This window comes from Salarias fasciatus, chromosome 22, assembly GCF_902148845.1.
Source record: "Salarias fasciatus chromosome 22, fSalaFa1.1, whole genome shotgun sequence".
Taxonomy (NCBI): Eukaryota; Metazoa; Chordata; class Actinopteri; order Blenniiformes; family Blenniidae; genus Salarias; species Salarias fasciatus.
Window position 1 is genome coordinate 14,798,730 of NC_043765.1, and position 24,862 is coordinate 14,823,591.

The 24,862-nt window shown below is 42.6% G+C and overlaps 1 protein-coding gene across 1 annotated transcript in view; it reads left to right on the top strand.

Moving 5' to 3' along the window:
- Positions 1-4,410: 4,410 nt before the first annotated feature.
- Positions 4,411-24,862, top strand: part of slc25a13 (solute carrier family 25 member 13) — a 41,617-nt gene continuing 21,165 nt past the window's right edge. Inside the window, exons 1-8 of the mRNA XM_030082283.1 lie at positions 4,411-4,422; positions 5,394-5,447; positions 5,602-5,744; positions 11,216-11,331; positions 14,460-14,599; positions 19,187-19,333; positions 21,367-21,505; positions 24,447-24,540. Coding sequence (XP_029938143.1) covers positions 4,411-4,422; positions 5,394-5,447; positions 5,602-5,744; positions 11,216-11,331; positions 14,460-14,599; positions 19,187-19,333; positions 21,367-21,505; positions 24,447-24,540 — 845 coding nt within the window. The remainder of the gene's footprint in view (positions 4,423-5,393; positions 5,448-5,601; positions 5,745-11,215; positions 11,332-14,459; positions 14,600-19,186; positions 19,334-21,366; positions 21,506-24,446; positions 24,541-24,862) is intronic.

The following is a 24,862-nucleotide window of genomic DNA, read 5'->3' on the forward strand; positions in this document are numbered from 1 at the left end:
GATTCACAACTCCGGGAAGTGTGAAGCATAAAGGTGCTTTATGCATTGCACAATGGATTGTTTTTATCTCAAAGTTTTCATTTTTCAAATGTTGAGCACGAACGACTCCAGAGTGATTCTTTGTTCTTAGATGAACCATAGTTAATTAGAGGGGAAGTAAAGTGGTTATAATTAAGCGGTTGCAAGTTTACAGCCACGGTGTCCATCAGCCGTCATTCTAATGTGTCTTTAAATAAGACGTGAGTTAGGTCAGGGCCACCCAACAAGAAAATACCATTTGATTCGCCAGCGAAACAGTATAACATACTTTGAAAAGCAAGTTGGTTCAGTGCAGTACTTGGTTTGAATAAATTAAAGCATGAGAGCACAATACTGTCCTTCCACCTCATTATATATCGAATTAACTAAATTTATGCTAGAATAACACTAATACTTGCTCCATTCCAAAGCAGCTCTCAGCAGGGGAGCATCAGTTGTTTTAAGCTGGAAATGGTTACTTCATCACCAGGTTGGTGGTTTGATTCCCCCTCTTCCCCTATCCAGGCTGTTCTCAGTGGAGGTTGGGTCTCTTGCACGGCAACCGTTGCCATTCGTGTGTGAGTGTGTTTAAGAAAGGGTGAATTTGACCAACAGTGTAAAACACGTTTGATGAAAAGGTGAAAATACACTTTAATGTAAATGAGTAAGTGAGATTTTTTAATCATTCAAGATACACCATTTAAAAAATTTCAGTGAGTGATTACATCTCTTTATACACTGTGTAACACCAAAGTCCTACTGTATATACAACACTCAGCGCACAAGCCTCGAGTATAAATCAGTCTGCATAGCTTAAATTCAACTATTTTAGATAATTGTTTGTAGAACAGATTAGAAAAACAGTAAATTGAGTCCACTTATATATTGCGTTTCCACTGACTGATAGCCTCTAAAGCAGGAGAGAGCTGCCATGCAAGGTGCTCACAAGATGAATGGATATATGAATATATTGCTCTTTGATTTGAAAATTAATTATAGTGGATCAGATGAAAGATTTTGTGACAATCAGTTCAACTTTCACTGCTTGTTTCTTGTTGCACACTGGATATCACTCCCAGGCTGTCAGAAATGTTCGTTTCCTTTATACTGCGTACATTTCAGGATCATGCAGCACAATAATGCAACGCAGAGCAACTTCCTATTGACTCATATGTTCTCCATTTGTCCTCCGAAAATTTGTTTTGACACGTGTCTGATTAATACACTCCTCAGTGTGTTTTTATTGTTTGGATTTCACAAGTTTTGTGTCTCCAGTGCATATATTGTAAAATGGCATCAGGGGCTCTTAAAAGTGACTGAGGAAACTATCTGGAGCCGTGGAAAACAGGACAAAGGCTCTGCCTCAGGCTGCCTCTTATTCCAGGTAAAACCCTTGTACAAATTTGAATCTCATTACCATTTCATGAATACATCTTTACGAACCCATTAGGCATTTCCTGCCTAAATCTAGAGCAAGAACTCACATTCAACCAAAAAAAAAAAAAAAAAGAAAAAAGAAAAGAAAGAGGAAGGAAGAAGAATAAAGCCCCAGCAAGAACATTACTGTAAAGCTGTTTTAGCTCTTTCAGTCCACTTAAGAAGAGGCAGGAAAAAAGAAAGATGTGAGTGACTGACAGATGATAGCAATAAAAGTAAGAACAAACTGGCCATTTTACTGCGGTAGGGCCATTTGAGAAGGGATTATTAACTTGTCAGCATTTCAAACTGAGACACAACTTTTTCTCCTCCAAAACACGTCCCCACGTCTCCGTTACTTTTATTAGAAAGCCTTTAAACCTTTTGACCCCTAAGGGCCTCCATTATTGGCTGTTAATAGTTACGCATGGGTCAGTGGGGAGACCCTAAGTGCCCTATTAATCATTTGTTTAGGGCTTGAGCCTATTTTCGAAGCTCCGTGTTTAGCGTGGGCTAAAAATAGAAGGAGGCAGATTAAGACAGCCGTACGCCACTCATCACTCAAGCTGTCAGGACACGTGGGCCTTTGGGGACGTGAGCAGGAGACCCCTAAAGCCAGGGAAGTTCAGAGGTTGCGGGGTTTATTATTACCCTCTGCTTTTTAGCGACTGACACAATCGTCGTTGGTTTGATTGCCAAAAATAGAGAACGACTTTAAAATGCCTCTCGCAACATGACAAGCAATCATCATTTCACCGAGTGTAATTTTTAAAGAATTTTTCCATGTAAACAGTCGAGAGTTTCATGTCTAAGCTGCCAGGCACTGGAGTTTACATGCATCAAGTAAACTTTGCGGTTCATGAATAATACAAAAGCCAAGCAAATGCTACTACATGCTTCCTACACTAAATGCCACAAGTAAGAGAGTTGTTTTGCTGGCAGATTGACAGTGACTGGAAATAAATGTCACTAGATCAAATCATTAATCTTGTCAAATATTGTCATATGACAGGAGAAAATACAGGTGTGGAGATGGCATTGCCTGATAAAACATTACTTACAGCCATTTTTCCAATAAGCGATGGACCCAGTGCTGTCAATATTTGGAGGGGATGCGAGGTATGCCCTGGTGAAGGCCATTTTGCAAGGAGCAGAGAGCCTGCTGGGAAAAATACAGTGGTTCATGCTGGGTCTCCGGGAAGCTGAAAAGCCACCGGCAAAAAGCTATGAATTATTTTGAGCGCAAAATACATTTTCTTTGAAGACTGTCGGGCCATTAGAGCCCTTTTGCTCCCTTTTAAATTGTTTTTATGCTGTGAGTAATGTTAACCTTTGCTTTTGTAGTCATGAAATTCTCTCTGTACCTTTTCCCTCCTGGCACAAAACACAGATGGGCTGGAAAAGCTGGAAATAAAGTATAGGAACCATTTACTTTGAGGAAAGAAGAGGCGTGAGGAAGGAACTCAGGTTTTCACAGTGATGTCTACACACTTCTGTTCTTTAGTTGTGAATCAATGTGCATTAAAAATAGTATTTATACTAAAGTCTATACTAAAAAAATGCTGTGCTCATGGATGGCAACAAAATATTTATTCTTTTCTTTTAAATAGCTGCTTTCTACAGATTAGAGTGGAACGAATGTCAGTCATCAAACCCAGAGCACCTGCAGAGACAGGCTCAGGTAGAATATGCAAACTCCACCCTGGACAGCATAAATCCAAGTCAAAGCCACAATCTTGCTGTAAGACAACATTTGCACGCTGGCTTTTGCCATTTTACAGTACATTTATCCATGATTATTTTTTAAATGAAAATGACTACATGCACAAACAAAACCAAGTGGAAAATATATTTACCTGATCTTCAGTAAAAGTAGTACAACAAAAAATCTAAAAGCTTCAAAAAAGGTCATGGTGTCTAATCATGCATGCAATATGCCACACAGGTAAGGACAATAAATATGCAATCACTGTAAATGTGGAATATAAATCTTTCTATAGATCATAATAAGGGAATAAGAAGTGCAACATCATGTGAGGAAGTACTGATACATGATCTCCTTTCAAATATCAAGAAAAAAACATGTTTGGAATTACATTTACTGACACATTACTGGTCACTTGTGCAAAAGCGTAAGCTGTGAGAGTATTCTTATCTCAACTCCACACTTGAAGAGGTCACTCATCACTTGAAACATTTCAGTCTCTAACATAAATATCTGGAGCTCCAGCATGTGAGAGGCATTCATGCAGTCATATTAGCACCACTAATGCATAAGGAGGAATTAGTAGTTATGCCAACCAGCAGGAAATATGAATAGCATAATAACATTTAACTTTGAGGGGAAAACCATCAATTTATAGTAAGTACAATATTAATGTTGATGTTTTAATGTATGAGTTAAATTGAAGTTTGCGCTATTGCCTCAATGAAAAGATCAATACAGGATGGACATTTCTGTGTGGAGTTTGCATGTTCTCCCTGAGAGTCGTGGGTTTCCTCCGAGTGCTCTGGTTTCCTACCACAGTCCAAAATACAAACTGTGAGGTTAATCGGTGACCATAAATTGCCCTTTCATGTGAATGTGAGTGTGTGGTCCGTTTCTCCTGGACAGGATAAATGTGGGATGGGAGATGAATGGATGGATTAATGAAATCCATAATCAAACACACATGGTGTAGGATGTATAGATTTTTATTTCTTTAATTGCTCTTCAATAGGCATGTGTGTTGTGATAAAGCAAGTTTACAGTCAAATGTTGTCAGGCCTGATTTTACACACTCCACAGCAGATCAATGAATGGATGTGACATCCTGGTACAAGCCGGACCAGCTAACCTGTAGTGCCCTCCGCACCACGTGCACAGCTGATCCGCTTTCATCCTCCTTTCACTGCACCGGCGCGTGATCTCCATGGGAACGTCGTCACGCAGGAGGAAGTGAGCGCAGCCTACCTGAGGGACCGTGAGCTTTGAGCATGGCAGCGAAGGTAAGTGACCGGCGGAAAGTTGTCCTCGGCTCTCAGAGAGGAGCTGCCGTCTGTCTCCCTGCCCGCCGCTCGCGCGCGGCTGTGTCTGCTCCGGTGCCCCCGCCCGCACGTGCGCCCGGAGGGCTCGCTCTCTGCCGGTTAGCTGCTAAGAGGATGTGTCCAGAGTTTAACACTGACCACACGGCAATGACATTGAGGCTTTAGTTAGCTAGTTAATGATCATAAGTCTTAAACTGCGCGAGCTGTCGTTTCAGTCATGATGCAAAATGCACCAATGACGCTTTTCCCCCCTCTTTTTCTCTTGAAACAGCCTCTTTCAGACCCCATATCCAGTGAAGTTAAAGCTCAGGAACAGGTGTCATTAACCTAACCTTGGTTAGCATGGTGCTACCTGTCAGAAACTACCTGTAGGAGAAGCTCAGGAGCAGGTGAACATGGCTGCAGAGGGCAGATCTGACACACAGTTTCTACAAAGCCATCAACAGCCCAGACCTGGTGCAAAAGTGAAGCATCCCATTGACAAATTAACACTTTAAGCAGTCATTATGTGTTATAATTTTTATTACAGTAAACTGGATATAAATGTGTCTGTACAAGTCTCACCTCTGTCGTGTAATCGCAGATTTCTGTCCTATAGAATCAGCAGCAGAAAAGAAAATATTCACAATAAATAAGCATGCTCTAGAGGATTAATGATGAGAATGAAATGTGATTCTGTATTGCTGAGTAACTTTGCATAGCTGCATTAAGTGTTAAACAGAAAGAAGAAAAATAATCAAATTTCCTAATAGTTTGGCTCAGCGATTAAAGGTCACCAGGAAGCATAACTTTCTTTATTGGATGTATGCCACCATGTTGCTCAAATGACACATCAACACCCCCCCACAATATGTTATATTGCAAGTGTGGTATCGATACAGAGTGGGTGACTGTGTTTACATGTCTCAAACTGTTCGCTCATTGTTTTGCAGGCACTTCTGCCTCGGCGGGCCGACCCAGCTGAGCTGAGAGCCATCTTTGAAAAGGTGGAATTTTACTTTCACTGTTCTGTTTTTTTCCTTTTGTGTTTCTCCTCTCATCAAACCAGCATTCCGCCCTCTGTTCGATTCACGATTGTTTCTTTTTCCTTTATGAAGTTCTAAAGCCCAGCGTGTGTCCTTCTCTTATTCCTCTTTACAGTATGCCAGCGTAAAGAAGAATGATGAGCACTTTATGTCGCCGCAGGACTTTGTAAACCGGTTCCTCCATGCCCACGTAGACATCCGTTTGTCAGACGAGGCCACAACTCTGCTTGCTGGAGTGGTGGACCAGAAGAAAGATGGGTTGGTGTTACATTTTCTATATTTTTCAATATTGATTTTTACCTCTTGCATATGGCATGAACGTAAATACATTTTTTTTTTTTTTTTAAATGGTCTTTGGATCTGTGAGGGTTTACTGACATATTCCTCTTTTCACAGTGTATGAGATGAGATACTGTGGCGAAAATTACAAAATAAATTTCTGAAATCACTGTTTGCTGATGGCCTGACAGTGAAAAAGAGATGCATCCAACCATTGACTCAGGCATCATTATATGGATTAAGTACATGGATTAAGTATCTCTTTAATCCTGTAACTATTATCCTAGAGTTATTTAGCATTTTATAAACAAACCCTGACTTAATCCTTTGGTGTAAGAATTGCACAGAGGGATGTTCATACATGAATTATATTATAAAGGGACATCAAACTGCAGAGGCTCCTTTCAGGTGTTCCTTTCTTTGTAGATACACCCCCAATTTCACACTTAGTCCTCCCCCCATCCCCACCGTCCCTGTTTTTTTTTTTTTTTTTTACATTAATATGTATGTATTTAATGACACATAATGATGGGTAATAAAATGTTAGGGTAAGTCAAAAAAGATTAAAAAAAAACTACTCACATCGCCATGGTAACCACCTGTGCTTCTACAAAGAGCAAAGTGCACCACATGGTTGCGTAGTTCCATGTTATTACAGCTGCTTTAAGGTGTGTGTGTGCGCACACGCACGCGTAGAATGAGATGGAATGGTGGGGGTTTTGGGATTTTGAAAAAGACACACACGCGCACGCACACACACGCGCACATACACACACAAAATGCACACATGCACTGTAATTGCCCATGCTATTCAGGAGCACTCCGTCGCATTGTGCAGCTTTGGAGCAGGATAAATGGTGGCCGTGGCATCGGGGTAAATCTATTAGGAACCCATGGCCCAGGCTTTGTATCTAAACCTCATTTCGGTTTTGTGAAGGGGAATGGAAATGATATGGGGGCAAAACAGGAAAAAAAGTCATTTTTTTTTTCAAAACTCCTTTCTGAAAAATAATGCTTCGACCTCAGTTGTGATGTGATTTTTTTTGTTTTTTTGTTGTTGTTTTTTTTTACAGTCCACACTATGAAAAAAAAAAAGCCTTATTATGCACACACTAGTGTTGCGATGCTTTGTTTGCCTCCTGGATGTCCGATTCATAAATAATTTGATGAGACAAACAGTCTGCAAGATTACTGCGTGGATATGTGTCCAAAGTGCAAAACAAGAAGATATAGAAAGCGGAGATATGGAAACATCGGCGGCGTCGGTTCGAGCTGAAAACACAAATGCATTGTTTTTCAAGCGCCTCTGTCGTGCAAACCCCATGAAAAGAACGAGAAGCAAGACAAAACAAACCACTTTAGTAGCTGCATTTCCATCCAGCTCAGCCTGTCTCATGCAAATACGCTCGCCAACAGCACTTTCTGGTTGGTATATGAGTGCAGTATATTTGAAGCCAGTGCGCCTGCTGCTGTTTTTGCCAGGTAGGGCTCCATTTCAGCGAGATGAGTCTGGGGTAATAGATTTAGCAGGGGGTCGGGTGGCAGAGAGCACGCTCGCTTACTATTGTGTTGGAGTCTATCTGTGAGAAAAAAAACATTTTTTTTTTTTGCTTGGATGCCAGTGTGTGTTTCAGAGCAAGTGTGTTAGCGGCTGGGTCTGTGTGTGCGCGGCGATGTAAACAGTGAAAATGCATTTGTCTGCCTCCCCCTCTGTGACTGTGTAAATCAGCGGATATAGTGACAGTCCTAACAATCTGTTATGTGGAAATCACTTTTCTCCCTCTTATTCGTGCCGCTCCCGGCGAGATGGAAAGACAGATAGACGGATAGATGAAGAGAGATGGAGAGACGGAGCTCTGGAGGGTGGAGATGCTTCAATTTCCGAGCACCAAACATGTTTGTGCATGTGTGTGTGCTGACATGCACAGCTAGAAGATAGCATAAAGATTTTCCTCCAGCTTATTCGTGTCCTGCCTTTTTCACGTTCGACTTTCTTTACATTCCTCCCCCTCTGATCGTGACTTCCTTTACACTCACATATTATAATGCACTCTGAGCTCCATCCATTTCTTTTGACTTTTTCAGACTCCCTGCCTTTTCCCCCTGACTTCTTCTCCCTGATATTTTGATAGAAGCATCTGTTCAAGTGTGAAGAAAAACCCTCTTTCCCCCATAGACTCTTGAAGATTTAAAAAAAAAAAACTTTGTTAAGGGAGCGTGCTGGGAAAATAGCAGTCTGTTTGCTGCTGTGGGCATTCTGGACTCGGACTGGTGGGTGTCCACTCTCAGAGCAGAACAGATACTGGCAGCTACCGCTCACCTGTGTATGCGCACAGCGCGAGCGTGTGTGTGTGTTTTCTCTGTTTTTGTGTGTGTTTGCGTATGTCTGTGAGCAAGCACGCTCCAGGTGGGTGGATAGCTGTCAGTAACAATGCCACGATGCCAGGGACAGGGGATTATTGAAGCCCCTCCAGGCCCCTCTTTCCCACTACTATCAGCCTGGGAGAGCTGTCTTTCCATCAGCCGGGCCAAAGCAACACCGTGCATTTATGTTACTTGGTTTTTCGGTCCGCAGGAGTGTGTTTAGGTGCCCTCAAAGAGCAGACCGAGGTCAGAGCTGTGTGACGAAGATGAGATGGAAACAAGCAGATGTATGTCAGATTTATCACAGATGGGTTTGACTGCGCTCCTTAAAAAATGGCTTCTGTAAAGTATTATTGTTGCAAAACAGGCGTAAGAGATACCATCGGCTTAAGATCTGTAGGAAATTCAGAGGTAGCCCGCAACAGTTGTACCCTTTTGGCATTATACTGGAGTTTTTTTCTTATTGTAATTCACCTTTCTTACATTGCATGACATCCTTTTCACGAGTGTGTTTCAATAAAACAAATACCAGTTTAAAACTCCCCTTACACCCTGATTACCAGGACTCCTTTGCAAAAATGGCTACCACCCCCGTCTTTTACATGTCATAGATATGTATTTTCCTGTTTAAGCGCCGAACAAATCCTGTGCAGCAAAGTAAAGCAAAGGAAGACGCCGTGGCACGGTATCATATTCTCCTCGTCTCAGAAGTTCATCCCAGGCTGCAAACAGGGATCGGGCAGCCCTGGACACGTGCCATGGCAGTTGATGGTTGGGAGATGCTGTCGGCTGATTTGATTATTGAGTGTCTCATCGGGGTTTCGTCTGCATTGCAAAAAAGACGACGCCCCCCACCCTCCCCCTTCTCACGGTAATCATTTTGCAGCCGTCATGGCGCTGCTAATCAACCATCATAAGCTTCATCCCCAGCTTCAGAGGTTGTGTGTGGACGCTCGCGAGCGCATGGAATGTTTCTCGTCTGCGTTGCGGAGATGCCCCCTGGATCTCGTCTGGACTTAACCCCGATCTAAACCATCGTCCAATCTCTCCGTGATGAACACTCCTCTCAGTTACACTAATATGCTGATTATCCATGTCTGGGCAAACACAGACGGGACGACCGGCGTGCATGTAAATTGATTCGTGTTGAAAAGGAGAAAAATATGATTTTCCCTGCGTTTTGTCTGGAATCACGTAGGTTTTGTGAGTCTCTGCAGTGCAGTCTGTACCTCCTTTATTAGCCTCTCTTCGGAACAATTCCAGCGTGTACTATACATGTGTCACATGGGAATGATCTTAGCTGGAGAGTTTGATAATACTCCAGCGGTGTGAGCAGCGATGGTATTGGCTTTGTTTTTAACACTGGATCCACGGTCACAGCAGTGCACCTTTGTGCCCCCTTCCACCTATACTTGCCATCAGCAGGGCCCTGCTCTTAAGAACTGCCTGCTTAGTTAATAAAACAATTAGGCTCGCCTTTGAATCAATGACAGCTGATTTTGTTTGCCACTGAGTGGAACTGTATGTTCACTTTTGTTCCTTTTCCATACTTCAATTCGTCCCTCTGCAGCCCCGTTTTCCAACGAACATTTCTATAGCCGTAGCTGCACCATCAGTTCAGTATGTAATATGTCATTTTATTGAAAGCAGGTATTAATCTGGGCCTTTTGTATTCACTGCTTTGCCTTCCTGGGTTTTTATTCATGTTTTGAATGGAGTGTTCGTGAAACCCACTTATAGACTACACTCAGAACTTTTCATAGCTGGTAAGCTAAGCTCAGATTTATGGAATGTATGTTCAAATAAAAAAAATGGTGAATTCTCTCAAGGTTATTTCAAAGAGCAGTAACTTTGTCTGTTCTGCTTTTGATCTTCTTACTTCTCCTCGTTTCTTATATACAGTTTCTCTGGACGTGAGCGTGCGTTGAATAGGTTGCACAAAAAGCACCCACGAGCGAAAACGATGACAAACAAACACATCTAAATATCAACAGTCACATAATTAATTACAGAAACCAGGAAACTGTAATCATTGCACCCCTCCACCCCCCCTCCTCTTCCTCCTCCTCTTCACCACGCTCCCTCTTTCTGAAATTAAAATAGGTTTAATAGATGGATGCTCGGGGACCGCTCATTAGCACTGACCCCTCCTGTAATTATCAGATCCATTTGTGAAATTCATAATGGACTTATGGCAACTGTGAACCAGGGCCTAAATAAAGGCAAGACTGCGTGGTCCAGTTCTCCACTGCAGGATTCTCCCAGGGGGGGCTCTCAGCCAGTTCTCACAGCGTTTGTTCTTTTTGCAGTTGTTGATTGTGTGCGCGCACATTTGCGTTACTGTGCGAAATCAGAACATACAAACAAATGGATTCAACAAAGCACATTAGAAAACGAACTTCCACTTTTAACTTAAGATAAAGTTCAACATATATTTTAAACCTTTTGCCGGATTCACCATCGCCGTGTATTACATTTATATCGAATTAATTTATTTGTCCCAACTCCTTCTACGCCTGTCTGCTTGTTTAAAGTGGCACGCTAAAATCTGAAGCTTCATATTTAACCTTGTGTGTGTGTGTGTGTGACTGGGTGTGTGTGTGTGTAGACTTGGACCTCTCCGTACCAGCTGCCAGCTCAGACCGGGAACACACACTGAGCTTTTTAAAATGTTTTATTTTTTTGCTGTCACACTCGATGAGTTTATGACATTGCATATGGAATAACAGACTACCGGATAAAAGGCCTCTCGAATTACGTGTTGCGCAGATTGATAGGTTGTCTCAGTGTGCCGGTTTGCCACTGTGTGGCTGTAATTACAATCGAGTCTGTAGTTTAATGCAGTGTTAAAATAACTTGTTTTTTATTCAATATTTCATCTCATTGGTGTAATTTAGTTTTTAAGTCTTCATTATGGCTAATCGAATAGCAAAGGCTTGATGATCACACGTGCAGCTTTATGAAACATTTATCCAGGGAACCTTAAACACTTTAACCACAGTGAGGGAAAGAGCTCAGATAACAGGCTTGTACCTGTCGTTCACCGCTCTGCCTATCCTCTCACTGTCCGCTCTTCTCTCCTCCAGCCTAATCTCCTTCCAGGAGTTTGTGGCGTTCGAGTCGGTGCTGTGCGCCCCAGACTCCCTCTTCATGGTCGCCTTCCTGCTGTTTGATAAGGCAGGAGATGGAGTGACCACTTTTGGTAAGTAGCTCTGCCTGTAATTCACAGCTTTAGAGTATATTTTACATATAGAGCTTCCCATTGAAACGTGTGCGTGCAAAGCAGTGACTGCAGTAGGTGTTCTTTAAAATATTTATTGTAATGCATGTTTTGAAATAATGCTATTGTGTCTTGTGGTTTACTCTTTCTGAAAGCGCTGTTTTTTTTTTTTACTTTTAGATACAGCAGGCCTATTAATGAGTGTTTTCATCATATTTCTGTTTAGATTATCATTTAACCTTCTGTCTTTTTTTCTGAATCATTCTGTTGATGCACATTCTCTTAAAATACCTGTGTGGAGAACATGTAAATTTGCCACCGTGGGACAAGTAATGTTTACTGCTTTTTTTCCCCCTTCTTCTTCTTCTTTTGAATAGTTTCTGAACTTGTGTGCTGACCAAAAGTAATTAGGTGCATTCTTAAACGACGGGACAACTTCTCAAACGATTCTCTCGTAATAATATCAGTTAAGCTGAAATGAAAGTTCGCCGAACGTCGCATCTGTTGCTGTGCAACTGACATTCAGCGAAAGACTGACTGAGACAGAACAGTGAAAACGTCCCCCTTGCAAAATCACGTTCAAAAGTTTTTTTTTTCCTCAAGTCCTGTTCTGTTCAGGTCAGACCTGTAAGCTGTCGTCCGTTACTTCCACAAACAAACACAGTGTGGTGTCGTGTCTTGTTTGCGGCGATGAGGTGAGGTGTGGAGGTGTAGGGGAGTTGGTGGTAGCTGGAGGATGCTGATGACAGTGGGGGTTGGGGGTGGGGGTGGGGGTGAGGGTGGGCGGCCATGTGTGTGCATGATTGGCACCATTACTCTGATGCCTGGAAGCTCCGAGGTGAAAAAGGGACGACATTTGTACCCGTTGCTCATTTCACATTTGCCTAATTGATTTAAACAAGTCTAATGCCAGCCTTCTGTAGGTGTGCGAGGCGTTGGCGCATTAGGCCTGATTTGAAATGCGGCGCACACATCCCGCTCGCAAACATGGAAGAGTAAGTGAATTTCATTTTAATTGTTGCTGTCGACAGGGTGCAAGATCATTGCGGGTGATTATATATGCACATATGTAAATTTTCATATTTAAAAGGATCAATTAGAGTGACGTTGTCTTGGTGGCAATTAAAAGGTCTGCTGTTTTTCTGCGTCTCCCAAAGGTTAATGAATAACCCAAAGCCTGTGAGTTATGAGACCTGCGTACAAGTGGAAAATTGCATGAAAAACATAACACACATCACGCAACGCGCAAACACTGACGGCAGTGTCTGCCACTTGCGTCGGGCTACCATTTCACCCAAAGCAAATAACTTGTGACTGAGATTATAGAGTTGTCAAAGTTACTTTATTGTGATGCATAACAGAATTCGCTCTTGTTCTCCCGCACTTGCTATTTAAAAAAAAAAAAAAAAAAACTTTTCCAGCCGTTTGATCAGACGGCCCCGCCAGGGCACAACAATTAAGAAAACCCCTTCTTTATTACCTATTAAAAACGCGGCTCGTGTTGCATTAAAAGCCTTATTTGTTTTCACATGTAATAAATGTCTTTACTCTGATTTCTTTTTATTTCATTTTTTCTGTAAAGCCATTTTTATTTGATAATAACCTGAGCAGCTTTTCTGTTAAGTGCAGGCGGCACACGGCTCTTGCATTTTTAGCACGTAAAAAATAAATGCATAATTTGGTGGAATGTCGAGTTCATAAAAATTGTAGCATGGCGTATGAAATGCAATGTTGTAGCTCAGCCAGGAAGACAAAAAAAAAAAAAAAGAGAGCAAGCTCAAAGAGGACTGAGTGTTGACAGGTCCATAAAAGCCGATAATATAAACGCCACACTCTGGAGCAGCCTCTCCTTTAAAGAATTAAAGACTGTATATTTATTGCCTCATTAAAGTGTAAAAAAAAAAAAAAACAACAACACGCAAGCTGTCTTCCTTCAGAAGGTAAGATGGAGCTGAGGTAAATATCACCTTTCTCCCTCTCTATTTCCCTCCCTGTCTGTAAAAAAAAAAAAAGAAAAAAAAAAGAAAAGTTTCTTTCCTCCTTTCCTTTCTCCACTCCTTCAGCACAGCCTGTTTGGTAATAAGAAACAGGTCGCTCTATTGGTTTGTTTTTGTTTCTTTAGTAAGGCTGTAATTTAGGACTCATGTTCAGTGTCTCCCCACTCCACTGGCTGTAGAGGCTTAGAGGGTTCAGGCAGAGGAACAGAAGTGAGAAGAAAAGGCTTTTCCTCCTCAGTATTGAGCCGAAACAGCTCCGACGAGCTCTGCCATGTGTCATTCAGGAGTGATTTAGAGAAAGTTAAGTCTCAATCAGAACAGAATTGCGTTCTGGAGATTGATGTTGACATTTTTTCATGTTTCTCTTTCTATGCAGAATCAAATAATTCCTAATGTTAACCACAAGACGGGAAACACATATGCTATTTGTTAAGGCTGGACTCAGAAGTCTTTGTACCAACATATTTTAGGTCTTAATTAGAAGTACAAACCGAAGCAGGAATTTGGTAATTGTTTGTTTTGAAAACAGCAGTGTAAAGGAGTGGAACATCACAGAGGCTTTTATTGCCGGTGAAGGACTCATCCACGGTTAACGTACGACTATCCGTCTTCATTTTGATTCCTTAATTGGTAAAAGATTTTGGAGAAAAGCTGTTTTGTTTCAGCCCTATTCCTTTCTGATTTCTGTTTGAACCGTCAATATTTTACAGACGAGAACGCAAACGTGTGAAAGTGATATCAGGCCAAGTAGATTCACCAAAGAAACTTTAATTTGCTTGAAGCTTGAATCCATCAGCAAACCTGAGCATTGGTCAGATGCTCGTCTCCTACTTTGCCTCTATTTTGAAGATTGCAGCTTTAGTTTTCCAGCGTTGGTAATAGTTTTTAGTGGGAATTCCTTCATCCATCTTCGCTGGTTGACGAGATTAGTTTGAATCACGCCGAGGACGACTGAAACTAATCCATAGATGACTCTGTTTCAGTGATAAAATGCACTATTATCTGGACTATTTATCTGATGTTATACATCTGTTTTGTTACATTAGTGATGATTTTATGCAATAAATAAAAGTGAATGTCTCTGTTAAGCACTTGATTTCTTTCCCTCTGCAGAGGAGGTGAAGCAGGTCTTCAGCCAGACGACCATCCACCAGCACATCCCCTTCAACTGGGACTGTGAGTTCATTCGCCTGCACTTCGGCTCGCAGAGAGACAAGCAGCTCAACTACGGCGAGTTCACCCAGTTTCTCCTGGTAGGTCTTTATGTCGATCGTCTGCTTTCTTTTTGTTTCACGTGCTAAGCTGATGTGAAAATGCATACTTTGTTCTGTTTTTTTCTCCTTTCTGTCTTTGACCCTTGACTTTATTTTCCATCAGTTATCAACCATAAATCTGCATAGGGCGTTTTATGCACCTGCACACCTTGCCGTATCTTCAGATTTTACATATAGGCTGTGCACAGAGTCCTGTCATCATGTCGGTGTGTTGCATGTTTGTCAAAGCTGTATAAAACTAATTCATTCGCACAGTCACATGTGTTTTTTGCTGTTCCTATCCCTCCGACGCACACCCCTCCATATTGTCCACATTAGTCATTAATGAAACACTGGAGTGTATGCTGGAGGTTTTTTTCTGCATTTGTTTTCCATTAGCTGACGTACATCTAGCACCGCTCCCTGCTACCTTTTCTTTTAGCAGGTAGAGACACATTTCTGCCGCCATAAATAGTTGGAATATTCCTAGTGTATTTGTGGTGTGTGAGCCATTTTCCAATATGATGTCTAGACTTAAATCAGGCCCTGAGCAGCGAGAGGTGGTGGGGCGGGTGGGAGAGCCGTGCCAAGTTTGCATCCACACTCACCATGTATCTGAATGAGCTTTTTATATTACGCTTAACTTAGACCAGATGGCTGACACACAGTGGGCAGCAGCACATGGATATTGGGACATTGTTGTATGCGCGTAAAGGTGTCTGTCTCCACACACATATGCGCCTTTCCCAAGTGCGGCGCATGCATCGTGCTTATTTCCTCTCATGTGTGAGCAGTAGCATGTGAGCTTTGTGTGTCTGTGTTTATGTCGGTGTTTGTGTATTTGTGGATATTTTGTTTTTGCCTGTGTGCGCAGGGCTGCAGCTGTGTGGCGTTGCGGCCAGTAGTTGCTGTACTTCGCATTGACAACATGCCCGTTTCTCCCCCAGTCAGTCAACTCAGTGGTTTCCAGCTCCTCGCAGCAGCGGGCCACCAGCCAGCCGCACTCATTGCTCAACTATGAAATGCACATTTCCTGCTCATGCCGTCTGCGTTTGATCATTTTGCTCAGGGCATTAGATAAACGCCTCAGTGAATGACAGAAAAGAGTGAATTTCTGTTCCTGCGGGATGCTTCTCTGTATAGGTAAGTGTAGGTGTTTGGCAGATATTAGTCAAGTTTTGTTTTAAATATTTCAACACAGAGCTTATTTGATATTGTCAAAAAAACACATATATTTCCTCCCAATTTAAACATAATTTGCTTATATTGTTGTGTCCTATTCCTTCAGCCTATTATTACGTACACCAGTGAATCAGTTTGCAAAAAAGAAACATGAACTAGATGCTTTTATAGTTCCTACATTTTTACCATCGTTCCAATATTTGTCAATTAGTGCATTTAAAATAAACACCGTCACTGTAAAACTCCAACACCAAGCAGCTCATCATCTATTGCTTCAGATCCTAGCACCCTGCCTTCCCCTCAAAATGTTCCCATCCTTTATTCTCCCCACTTCCTGCCATACGTTGCATGTGTTTATTGTGTTTTTCTGCCATTGTAACCACGCCGCTGCCAGATGCTCACAAGATGGGATTATCGGGGAAAACGTTTGCGCCGCATATTTCTCACAAGGGCTCTCTCTGGCCAATTACTGTCTTGATGGAAGCCAGAGATTCTCACCAATTACATGCATTTTTCCCGTCTCACGCGTGGAAGCGGGCCAAGGCTCGGCTCGCGCTGTCAGCGCAGTGTTGTCTCTGGCAGTGGCATTACCGATGTCCAGAGAAGTGGCACATGGTGGCACATAGTAACGCGCATTATGAATTCTGGCAAGTAAAGGGCTTGAATTACGTGGAGGGGACACAACACATGTCCCACTTCTTCCCCCGAGCACTCAAAAAAAAAAAAAAAAAAAAAAAGTGAATTGTTGGCATTGCTCACATTTTAAAAGCCCCAATTATATGTTTGACTCTACCAAGAATCAGTGGGCAGCCCTTAACATCACTGGCACACATGTAAATGGGCAGTTTTGCTTGTGCTTCTCCTTGTAATAACTTTAGCCTGGTGCTGATGAGAAGCAGGGGTGGGGGGGGGGGGGGGGGGGGGGGGGGGGGGCGGAAGGGAAACAGTCTTGCTCCAGTAAAATCTATTGTTTTAGTTTTGAAGAGGAGAGGGAATGGATTCATGCCCATTGAGGAAAAAGGGAAAAAAAAAAAAAAAAAAAACCTGAAGTGGCATGTCATGTGTTTTTATTCTCGTCCAAGGACAATTAAAGTGACTGCGAATGCCTCAGCGGTCTCTTGCTGGCCCTCTTAAGCCCCCAGCTTTATGTCTCCTGCCTCCTGCGCTCCTCTCGCAAATAAAAACCACGTTCCCCCCCAAAGTACTCCTACAGTTGCAACAGGTTCGGATTTTTGGGAGGCTGAGACTGTAAACTTCTCCATTGCCTGGACCACGGTTGTTTTGTTGCCGTGTGCGGTCGGCGTGTGGCTTTTCAGGCTGTTGACTCCTCCGTAGAACCGGGATCTAATGTTTTTCCTCCGTTTACAGATGGACGCAAACACGCTGACGAATGCTTCCACTTAAACAATATGCCCAGTGTCCTGCACGCACAGCAGAGTCCCTCCTTCACTTCATTGTCTTGTTTAGATTTTAGATATTCCTCTCCGCCTTTCCTCTCGCCGGAGTGTTTTGACCTACTCACAGCCGACTGCAGAAGTGAGTCACGGTACCGAGGATGCTGACACTAAAACATCTCACCTTATTTACTTTGGAAGTGTTTACATGTGTCTATCTCTCTTCATTTCCTTGGTTTCCACTCACTCATACACTCGCCGCAGCTCCCGCTGTGCTCATAGGTGATACTGACACACGGCTGCTACATTTGTTGTTTTTTTTTTTTTTTTTTTTTTTTTTTTTTTTTTGCAAATCTGCCTCTTTTGTTGCAATGTCTATTCTTACTCCCCTCCGGTCTCCACTCAGCTTTGTGTAAATGTCACTCTTCCCCAGTCGTTTCTCTTGGGCGCCTCGAATTTGGAGTTCGATCAGTTATGCTGTCAGAGAAATATCACTCAAATTCAACACAACAATAAATCATAGTCTCATAGGGTTTTGTGTTGTGGTAATACCACTTTTTTAGAGTTCCATTTACAACAATAACATCTGAATCAATCAATTGAATAGTGCCACACATGTTCGGGATTTAATCAGTCCCCCAGCAGTGCGTTTTGTCCCACATGTGTGGCTTGAAAAAAAAAGCCTATTCTTCTCGAACAAATTGATTATCTTTTATTTTGAACTTGTTTGTTGTACTCAAACTCTTTGCCAGCACTTACTTTAAGAAAACATTTTCCCTAACAGGATTCTGCACCACATTCTCCTCTGGGTCTATTATTTCTGAGCCTGGGGATGTTTATCAGCTTGTGTGTATAATAAAAACACCCCGTATTTCATCCCTATAATGTCCCTCTGATGAACTATCATATATTTTTATCAGCTGATAAATGCTCTTCACATATTGAGCTAGTGTTGGATGCACTCAATATAAGAAGACAGTGAAGTAAGTAAATATAGTTTCTTGATCCCTTGTTGGGAACTTCTCTACATGTAACCCATCTTACCCATAGTTAACCCAAAATACACACCCAGTGCCCGGGGAGCTTTTTTGGGGGAGAAAGGTCTCATGCAAGGGGATTCGCCCATTCGAAAAGTTTATAGCCTATAGTTTTTAAGATTATTAACATATAAACAATACACCTTCATGTTTTTGAAGCTAACAGTGGCCATTGGTATGATTTTTCTAATTGAAAAATTGAAACATACATGGTTAAATATGCTTATTTATTTTAACAAGTCTTTTAAACACCATGCACAAACGATCACCATGCACATGAGTTTCATGATCTTTTTTGTTTTGTTTTGTTTTTGCTTGAATTCTGTCTTCTTGGATTTTTAAGTGACGCTGCGTTGATTTTGATTGTCTTGCGCCGTCTTTGTCCTTTGCCATTTGTGCGTTCCTTGCTGACAGGCTCGGGAAGCCCCCCGATAGCAGCGGTTTGTTTACAGCGTCTCTCTGTAGACTTGTGGTTGCAGGTACCGATAATGGCTGCTAATTTCAAAGGCCTTGTGGGATCTGTCCCCACCGCAGCCCGCCGCTGTCCCCGCGGACCTTTTGTGTGCGTGCGTGCGTGCGTGCGTGCGTCTTGAACATGTGTGTATGTTGCACGAAGAGAGACAAAGTGAGCAGTTGGGTGATTACCTGGCCTGCCTGCGCGTGCATGTCCGCACGTCGTATGTGTGTGTGTTTTCGTGTGCTCCTCCCCGGAGTGAGTTTAATGTGGATTTTGGGGAGAGTGTGAAAAGCCCAAGCGAAGCCCGACTGGTTCCCCTCGGCACCGTGGGGGCCCATCACAGCACACACTTTATTATTTTTTTTTTTTATCCATGTGTGTTTATGTGTGTGGATTTCTGATTTATAAAGGCACCTCAATGAGCTGCATGGTTCACATATGTGTGTAATAATGCCCTTTTATTATATGATCCAACACCTCGGTTGCCCTTCTCTCTTTCTGCCTCCCGGCTCCGCAGGAGATGCAGCTGGAACACGCGCGACAAGCTTTCATCCAGCGGGACCAAGCCCACAGCGGCTCCATCTCCGCGCTGGACTTCAGGGACATCATGGTGACCATTCGGCCGCACATGCTCACACCCTTTGTAGAGGAATGCCTCGTTGCGGTGGGTTTTTTTGTTTGTTTGTTTGTTTATTTTTTTGTTTGGCTCAGTGGTTTTCCTATCTATGTATTTAACTGCCGAGCCAAAGTGTGAGTGGTTAAAAGAGTGAAGCAGTAGTTTTGCTGTCACCCAGCAGCCACAGCTCTACATCATAATATGTCAGAAATTGTACGCTGTGTCTCAGATGGACCTAGATGATGTGTTAAAGTCATTTGTTACAGCTTAGCTGCAATGCTATGCTTAATTTAGATTTATATGTCTTCAGTAATTACTTTTTTACAGTGCTGTGATACAGGAAACCAGTTAGTAAAGGACAAAACTAAATAAAACACAATTGTGGAATATAAGATAATCTACACAAGTTAATTTCAGAAATGATTTCGCATCCGGAATATGAAACAGATTTCTAATCTGACTTCATCGAACGAGCCTAGCAGTCTGTTATTACAGTGTTTTCCATAAAAGAGGTTAAGTCACCATAAATTTCTGGTCTCTTCTCCTCACTGTTTCTCCCACACTCCCACAACAAAAGCAGCGGATTTCTCTTTTCCTCATTCTTCTTTTTCCTCCGCACCTTTTTCTGTTACCTCCCATCTGTCCTCTCGCCTCTTCCTTCCTTTTAATTTTTTTTTTCTCTCCATCTCTCTCAACCGCTGCTCTTTCTCTCCCTCCCTCCCTCCCCCATGTCTCTGTCTCTCTCCCAACGTGTCATTAAATCTAACCTCTCCGGCAGTGTCAAAGCCAAGCAGGCCAGCTGAATGGGGAGATAGAGACAGAGATAGATGGAGACTGGAGCTTTACAGTCCATCATCTTTGTGTGTCTGTATGTGTGTGTTTAGGTGTGGGCTCTATTTGTTTGGAGCACCGAGATGTTTGTCTCTCTTTTTTTTTTTTTTTTTTGTGCGTCTTCTCTTGTCTTTGTGTGTGTTAGTGTTTTTGTTGCGCGTGTGCGCGTCTTGTGTCTGTATCCATGTCTTGCCCCATTTCATAAACACCTTGTAGACTCTGTCATTTTCTCTGCTGTGTTTACCTCACCGACCAGACATCTTGGTGTGCTGTTAGTAAACTCTGTCACGCACACTCGTACATGCACACAGACACACACACACACACACAAACATATATCTATCCGAAACCTCATAAAACACGGCGTACACATTAAAGACGGCGTTGTGGCAGAACACAAACAGTGAAACGGCAACCTTTAATTCACTCACCAAACATGGCAAATGATCAGCGCCACAATCTTTTCACCAAAATATTGTTCTCCTCTTGCCCTCAGTGAAAGACTCTGTCTTGGATATCGTGGGAAGATCCGTGTCTATAGGCTCACAGATATGAACAGATACAAAAGTGTAAAGTGTCTTTTTCTGTCAGGGCAGTTTCACCCAAACCAGAGCTTCCCTCTCTTGGTGCAGAGGCAGTGAGCCTCAAGCAGCGTTTCTCACTGTGTCTGTAAAGCAAACAGTGCCATCTAGTGAAAGGAAGCTCAAATTTTCTATTGGCTCTAGCCTGAAGGCAGGACTCCCGCTCTGACCTAAACTGCCTAAGACAGGCAGTGGCGTTCGTGAAACATACTTTCAGATTTTTTTTTCATATAATAGAAACCATTTAGAGCTGCTTCTGTAATACTTTGAGAAACCCGTTGGATAGAGATGGGATCATGGTTTACATAAAAGAGTTTGTGGGCCGTCTGGAATGTCCTTGAGAGCCCAGCATCTATTTTTAAGTCCTTACCTTTTTTCTACTTTCTGTTTTTTTTTTCTTTACTGTTTCCTCCACCTCATAAAGAAAGTTAATTAAACAGCCTGTGAGTGAACACCATGTGATGGAAAAAAAGCAGTGGCTGCAGCTAGTTTATTTTTCCCAACAGAGAAAAGAGGAGGATTGCTGATTAACTGGCGTTGGTCAGGGTTTCCTCCTGATCTGTTATGTTCAGCATATTTTTTTTTTTTGGCCATTTTTCGTTGCATATCATTAATGTATGTAGTGTTCTCCGTTGCCTCGCCGAATGATCCGTTTTCCCACTTTGCCAGGTTGCAGGGGGCAGCACATCTCATCAGGTCAGCTTCTCTTACTTCAATGGCTTCAACTCGCTGCTGAACAACATGGAGCTGATAAGAAAGATCTTCAGCACGCTGGCCGGCCACCGTCGAGGTGTGGAAGTCACCAAAGGTAATTATGGACAAAAAGAACGCCAGCGCCAAAGCGTACACAGAAGTATATAGACTATGGGAGCCACAAGCTCGTTGCCCATTGCAGGAAAACAGTGTTCTCACATGCACAAAGGATTACAAGCAGTGCTGTTGTGTGTTGATAATATAGAAGGAACTTTTTTGTTCGGTTTGTCTCCTTCCCAGTAGTGTTGAAATGGGCATGATGGATCAGACCCAGCTCTCTGCGTCCCCCTAAATCCCTGATCGAGCTCATGGCGTCAGCTGCACATCCTGGCACTGATCAGAGGAGCTCTTCATTCAGTTTTTGGACAAGGTTTTGATTCATCAAAACAATGCCTATGAATATAGTGTGTCTTATATTGATATAACTGTCTATCTAGCTATCTGTCTATCCATCTATCGATCGAACCAACAGAGTTTTTCCCCCTATTACATCATTTCATATGTCTATCTCGCATACTTAGCTGCTTTAAATCCTTATCTGCCTCGCTTCCTTGCCCCATTTGCCGTCTCTCATTCTATCTTTCAATCCTTGGCAGGTGGCCCAGGTGGCTTTCTGGTGAACCGGTTATCTTTAAGAAACTATTGTGACCCCTCTCCGCATTGCTTAGAGCCTCATGCTGCCATCTGAAGACTTATAAGCGGTGGGAATATTACACAATGTCGAGCCCCAGAACTCATACAGTCCCTCAGGCTGCTTCCACCGTACGGGAAACTGAAGCCTGGGCTTGGCTTGACCCGTGATGGCCTGAATCCATCCAGACCTCCACAACCACCACCCACCGACTCCCCACTCTGTTGCTCATTAAGGCCTCCTTGAAGACTACACTCAGTTTCATGTCCTAATGGCCCAAATCTTGTCTGCACATATACATGTTGTGTGTGTGCGTGCGTGTGTGTGTGTACGCACATGAGCAATAGACTGCTCTGTAGCATTTCAAACATAGACACAAGTATGAAAATACACTGACACAGCCAAGCCTGCACAGATGTGAAATAATCTTGATTGATTCCTTATGCGCAACAAGGCCACCGTTTTGCCTTGGAGACACAATTACAGTTCTTAACGCCTACACAGAGCTGAGCGCACGAGTGTACGAGCACCTGTGTGTGTGTGTGTGCATGCACAGAAGACCTTTGAACAATACGCCTGTTACGAAGCCAGCAGGCTGGTACCACATGGCAAACCATGACTGGGTATTTTTTTTATTTTTTATTTTTTTCTTGGACAGGTTGAGCTCCTGTGTGGTGAAATGTATTGTATATACATGCAAGTCATCTTTATTACATACTGTCAAAACCAATGACCAACGCCAGTAGAGGCCCGTCAGAAACTTTTTTTTTTTCTTTAAATATAAACACAGTGATCAAATTTATAACATTTTGCAATCTTGCTCATCAAAGGTCTCCTCGGGTTACTTTTACTGACCACTGGAATGATCCAAGTGATGATAATCATAAGTTATTGTGAGACACTCTAACATTGTATTGCTCGTATCACTTGACACAGGATCAGGTAATAGTGAAATGCTTGTTTTAGGTGCGTGTGTGTGTGTTTACTATGATTTAAATACAGATTATCCGTATTGTGATCTTTGGTCTCCCCTGACAGGTCTGTGTGTGATTAGTGGGGACCAGATACTAATAATCAAGATCAAGTTGAAGGTCCCCATCAGAGAAATCAACAGATTTTAGGGGAAGTGAATGAACATTAGTAAATATGTAATTCCGATAAGCCAGAGAAACATAATGTGTGTCGGGCGTGCTTTATGTTCTTGTGGGAGTTTACTCTCTTGTCTCACATGCTTGTGAGCATTACCTGCATGTACCCGTCGACGTGTGTGTATGTGAGAAGAGAGTGAAAGAGAGCATGCCTCAGGGGTAAGCTGAGCCTCGGCGGGGTGAAAGGCTCCAGTGTGGGACGACTTTGTCGCAACCCCTGCCTGCTGCTCTTTGAATAAAGCAGGTCAAACAATGCTGACTCCTCCACTGTAAGCCAACCTACAGTCAAGCTGTTCATTTTTCACTCAACAATGGACCACGTCTTAAGTTACGACATGCTAAAGCCGTCTCAAAGAACTCTCTAAGACCGTAACGGTCTATGACCATATTTTATTCAGTTTTCTGCAACTCGCTTTGACACTCTCAGACAGTGTTGAGATTCGGTTGCTCCGTGTCAGTTCATTCTTGTACACTTATCAAGAATGTTCTCATTTCGTGCTGTGTTTCATTTATCTGAGAGTCACAGCCAATCTGTTGAACATATCTGGCTTGGTCGCAATGCAATTTCAGTATGATTTCATTGTCAGCGCCTCCAAATTAATTTTATGCAAGAAAAAATGTGGAATTTTCTCCTGCAGGACAGTTATTGACTCAGCGTACGGGGTTGGAAAGATCTCTGGAGTTGTTTACAAGCGAAGCCATATTTGAACTTGAGTCGGACAGGCAGATTGTTGTCCTGTCTGCTGTGATGGGGATGTAATCCTGCTCTCTCAAGGTGAAAACTGAACTGGGCCTCAAAGCAAGGCTCTCCATTCACCTGTCAATTTACATTCCACAACTCTCCCCCATGATCACAAGCTTTGAGTTGGCATCTCAGAAATTTCGGAGCAGCTACCAAGGAAGACCCAGAGCCTTCGCATTTCCATGAGCCTGTCGAGGCGGATTCGGGAAAATACTTATGATGGTCTTTGTGAAACATTAAAGATCACAATTAAAGAAAAAAATATTATTTTATGTCGCATGAGGGACACGGTCTCCTTCAGGTTTTGCTTTGAGGAGAAAAAAACTCTAAGCTGGAAAAAAACCCCAAAAAAACTCCTTTCCTGCCTCTATGTCCTGAGCGGGCATATAAACAGATGTATTTCTTAGACTCTGTAGCAGAGGTGTTGCGTTCATCTTTTCAGTGAAGAACTTGAAGTGACCGTCTTTCTTTGCAGAGGAGTTCATCGTGGCGGCTCAGCGGTTTGGCCAGGTGACGCCCATGGAGGTCGACATCCTGTTTCAACTGGCGGACCTGTCAGACCCTCGCGGGTAAGACTCTCATGTCTGTGACTTCTGGTTTTGACATAACATTCATTTAGACACAGATTGGAATTATTTTTTTTACATTTATGTGTCATTTTTGACCTAAATATGCCTGCCTGAAAGTGGAGTGGGAACCACGGAACTTCTGAACACAGGCCTGCCTCTCTAACCTCTCAAATATTCCATCCTGTTAAAGAATTATGTAATCTTTTCCCAATTCATTTTGAACACTCTGTGATTGAACTGACTGACCAGCAATGGAAGGTTGAAAAAGAAAATCATAGGAATAGTGTCCGTGATGTAACAGCATGAAGTAACGGCAAGTGAC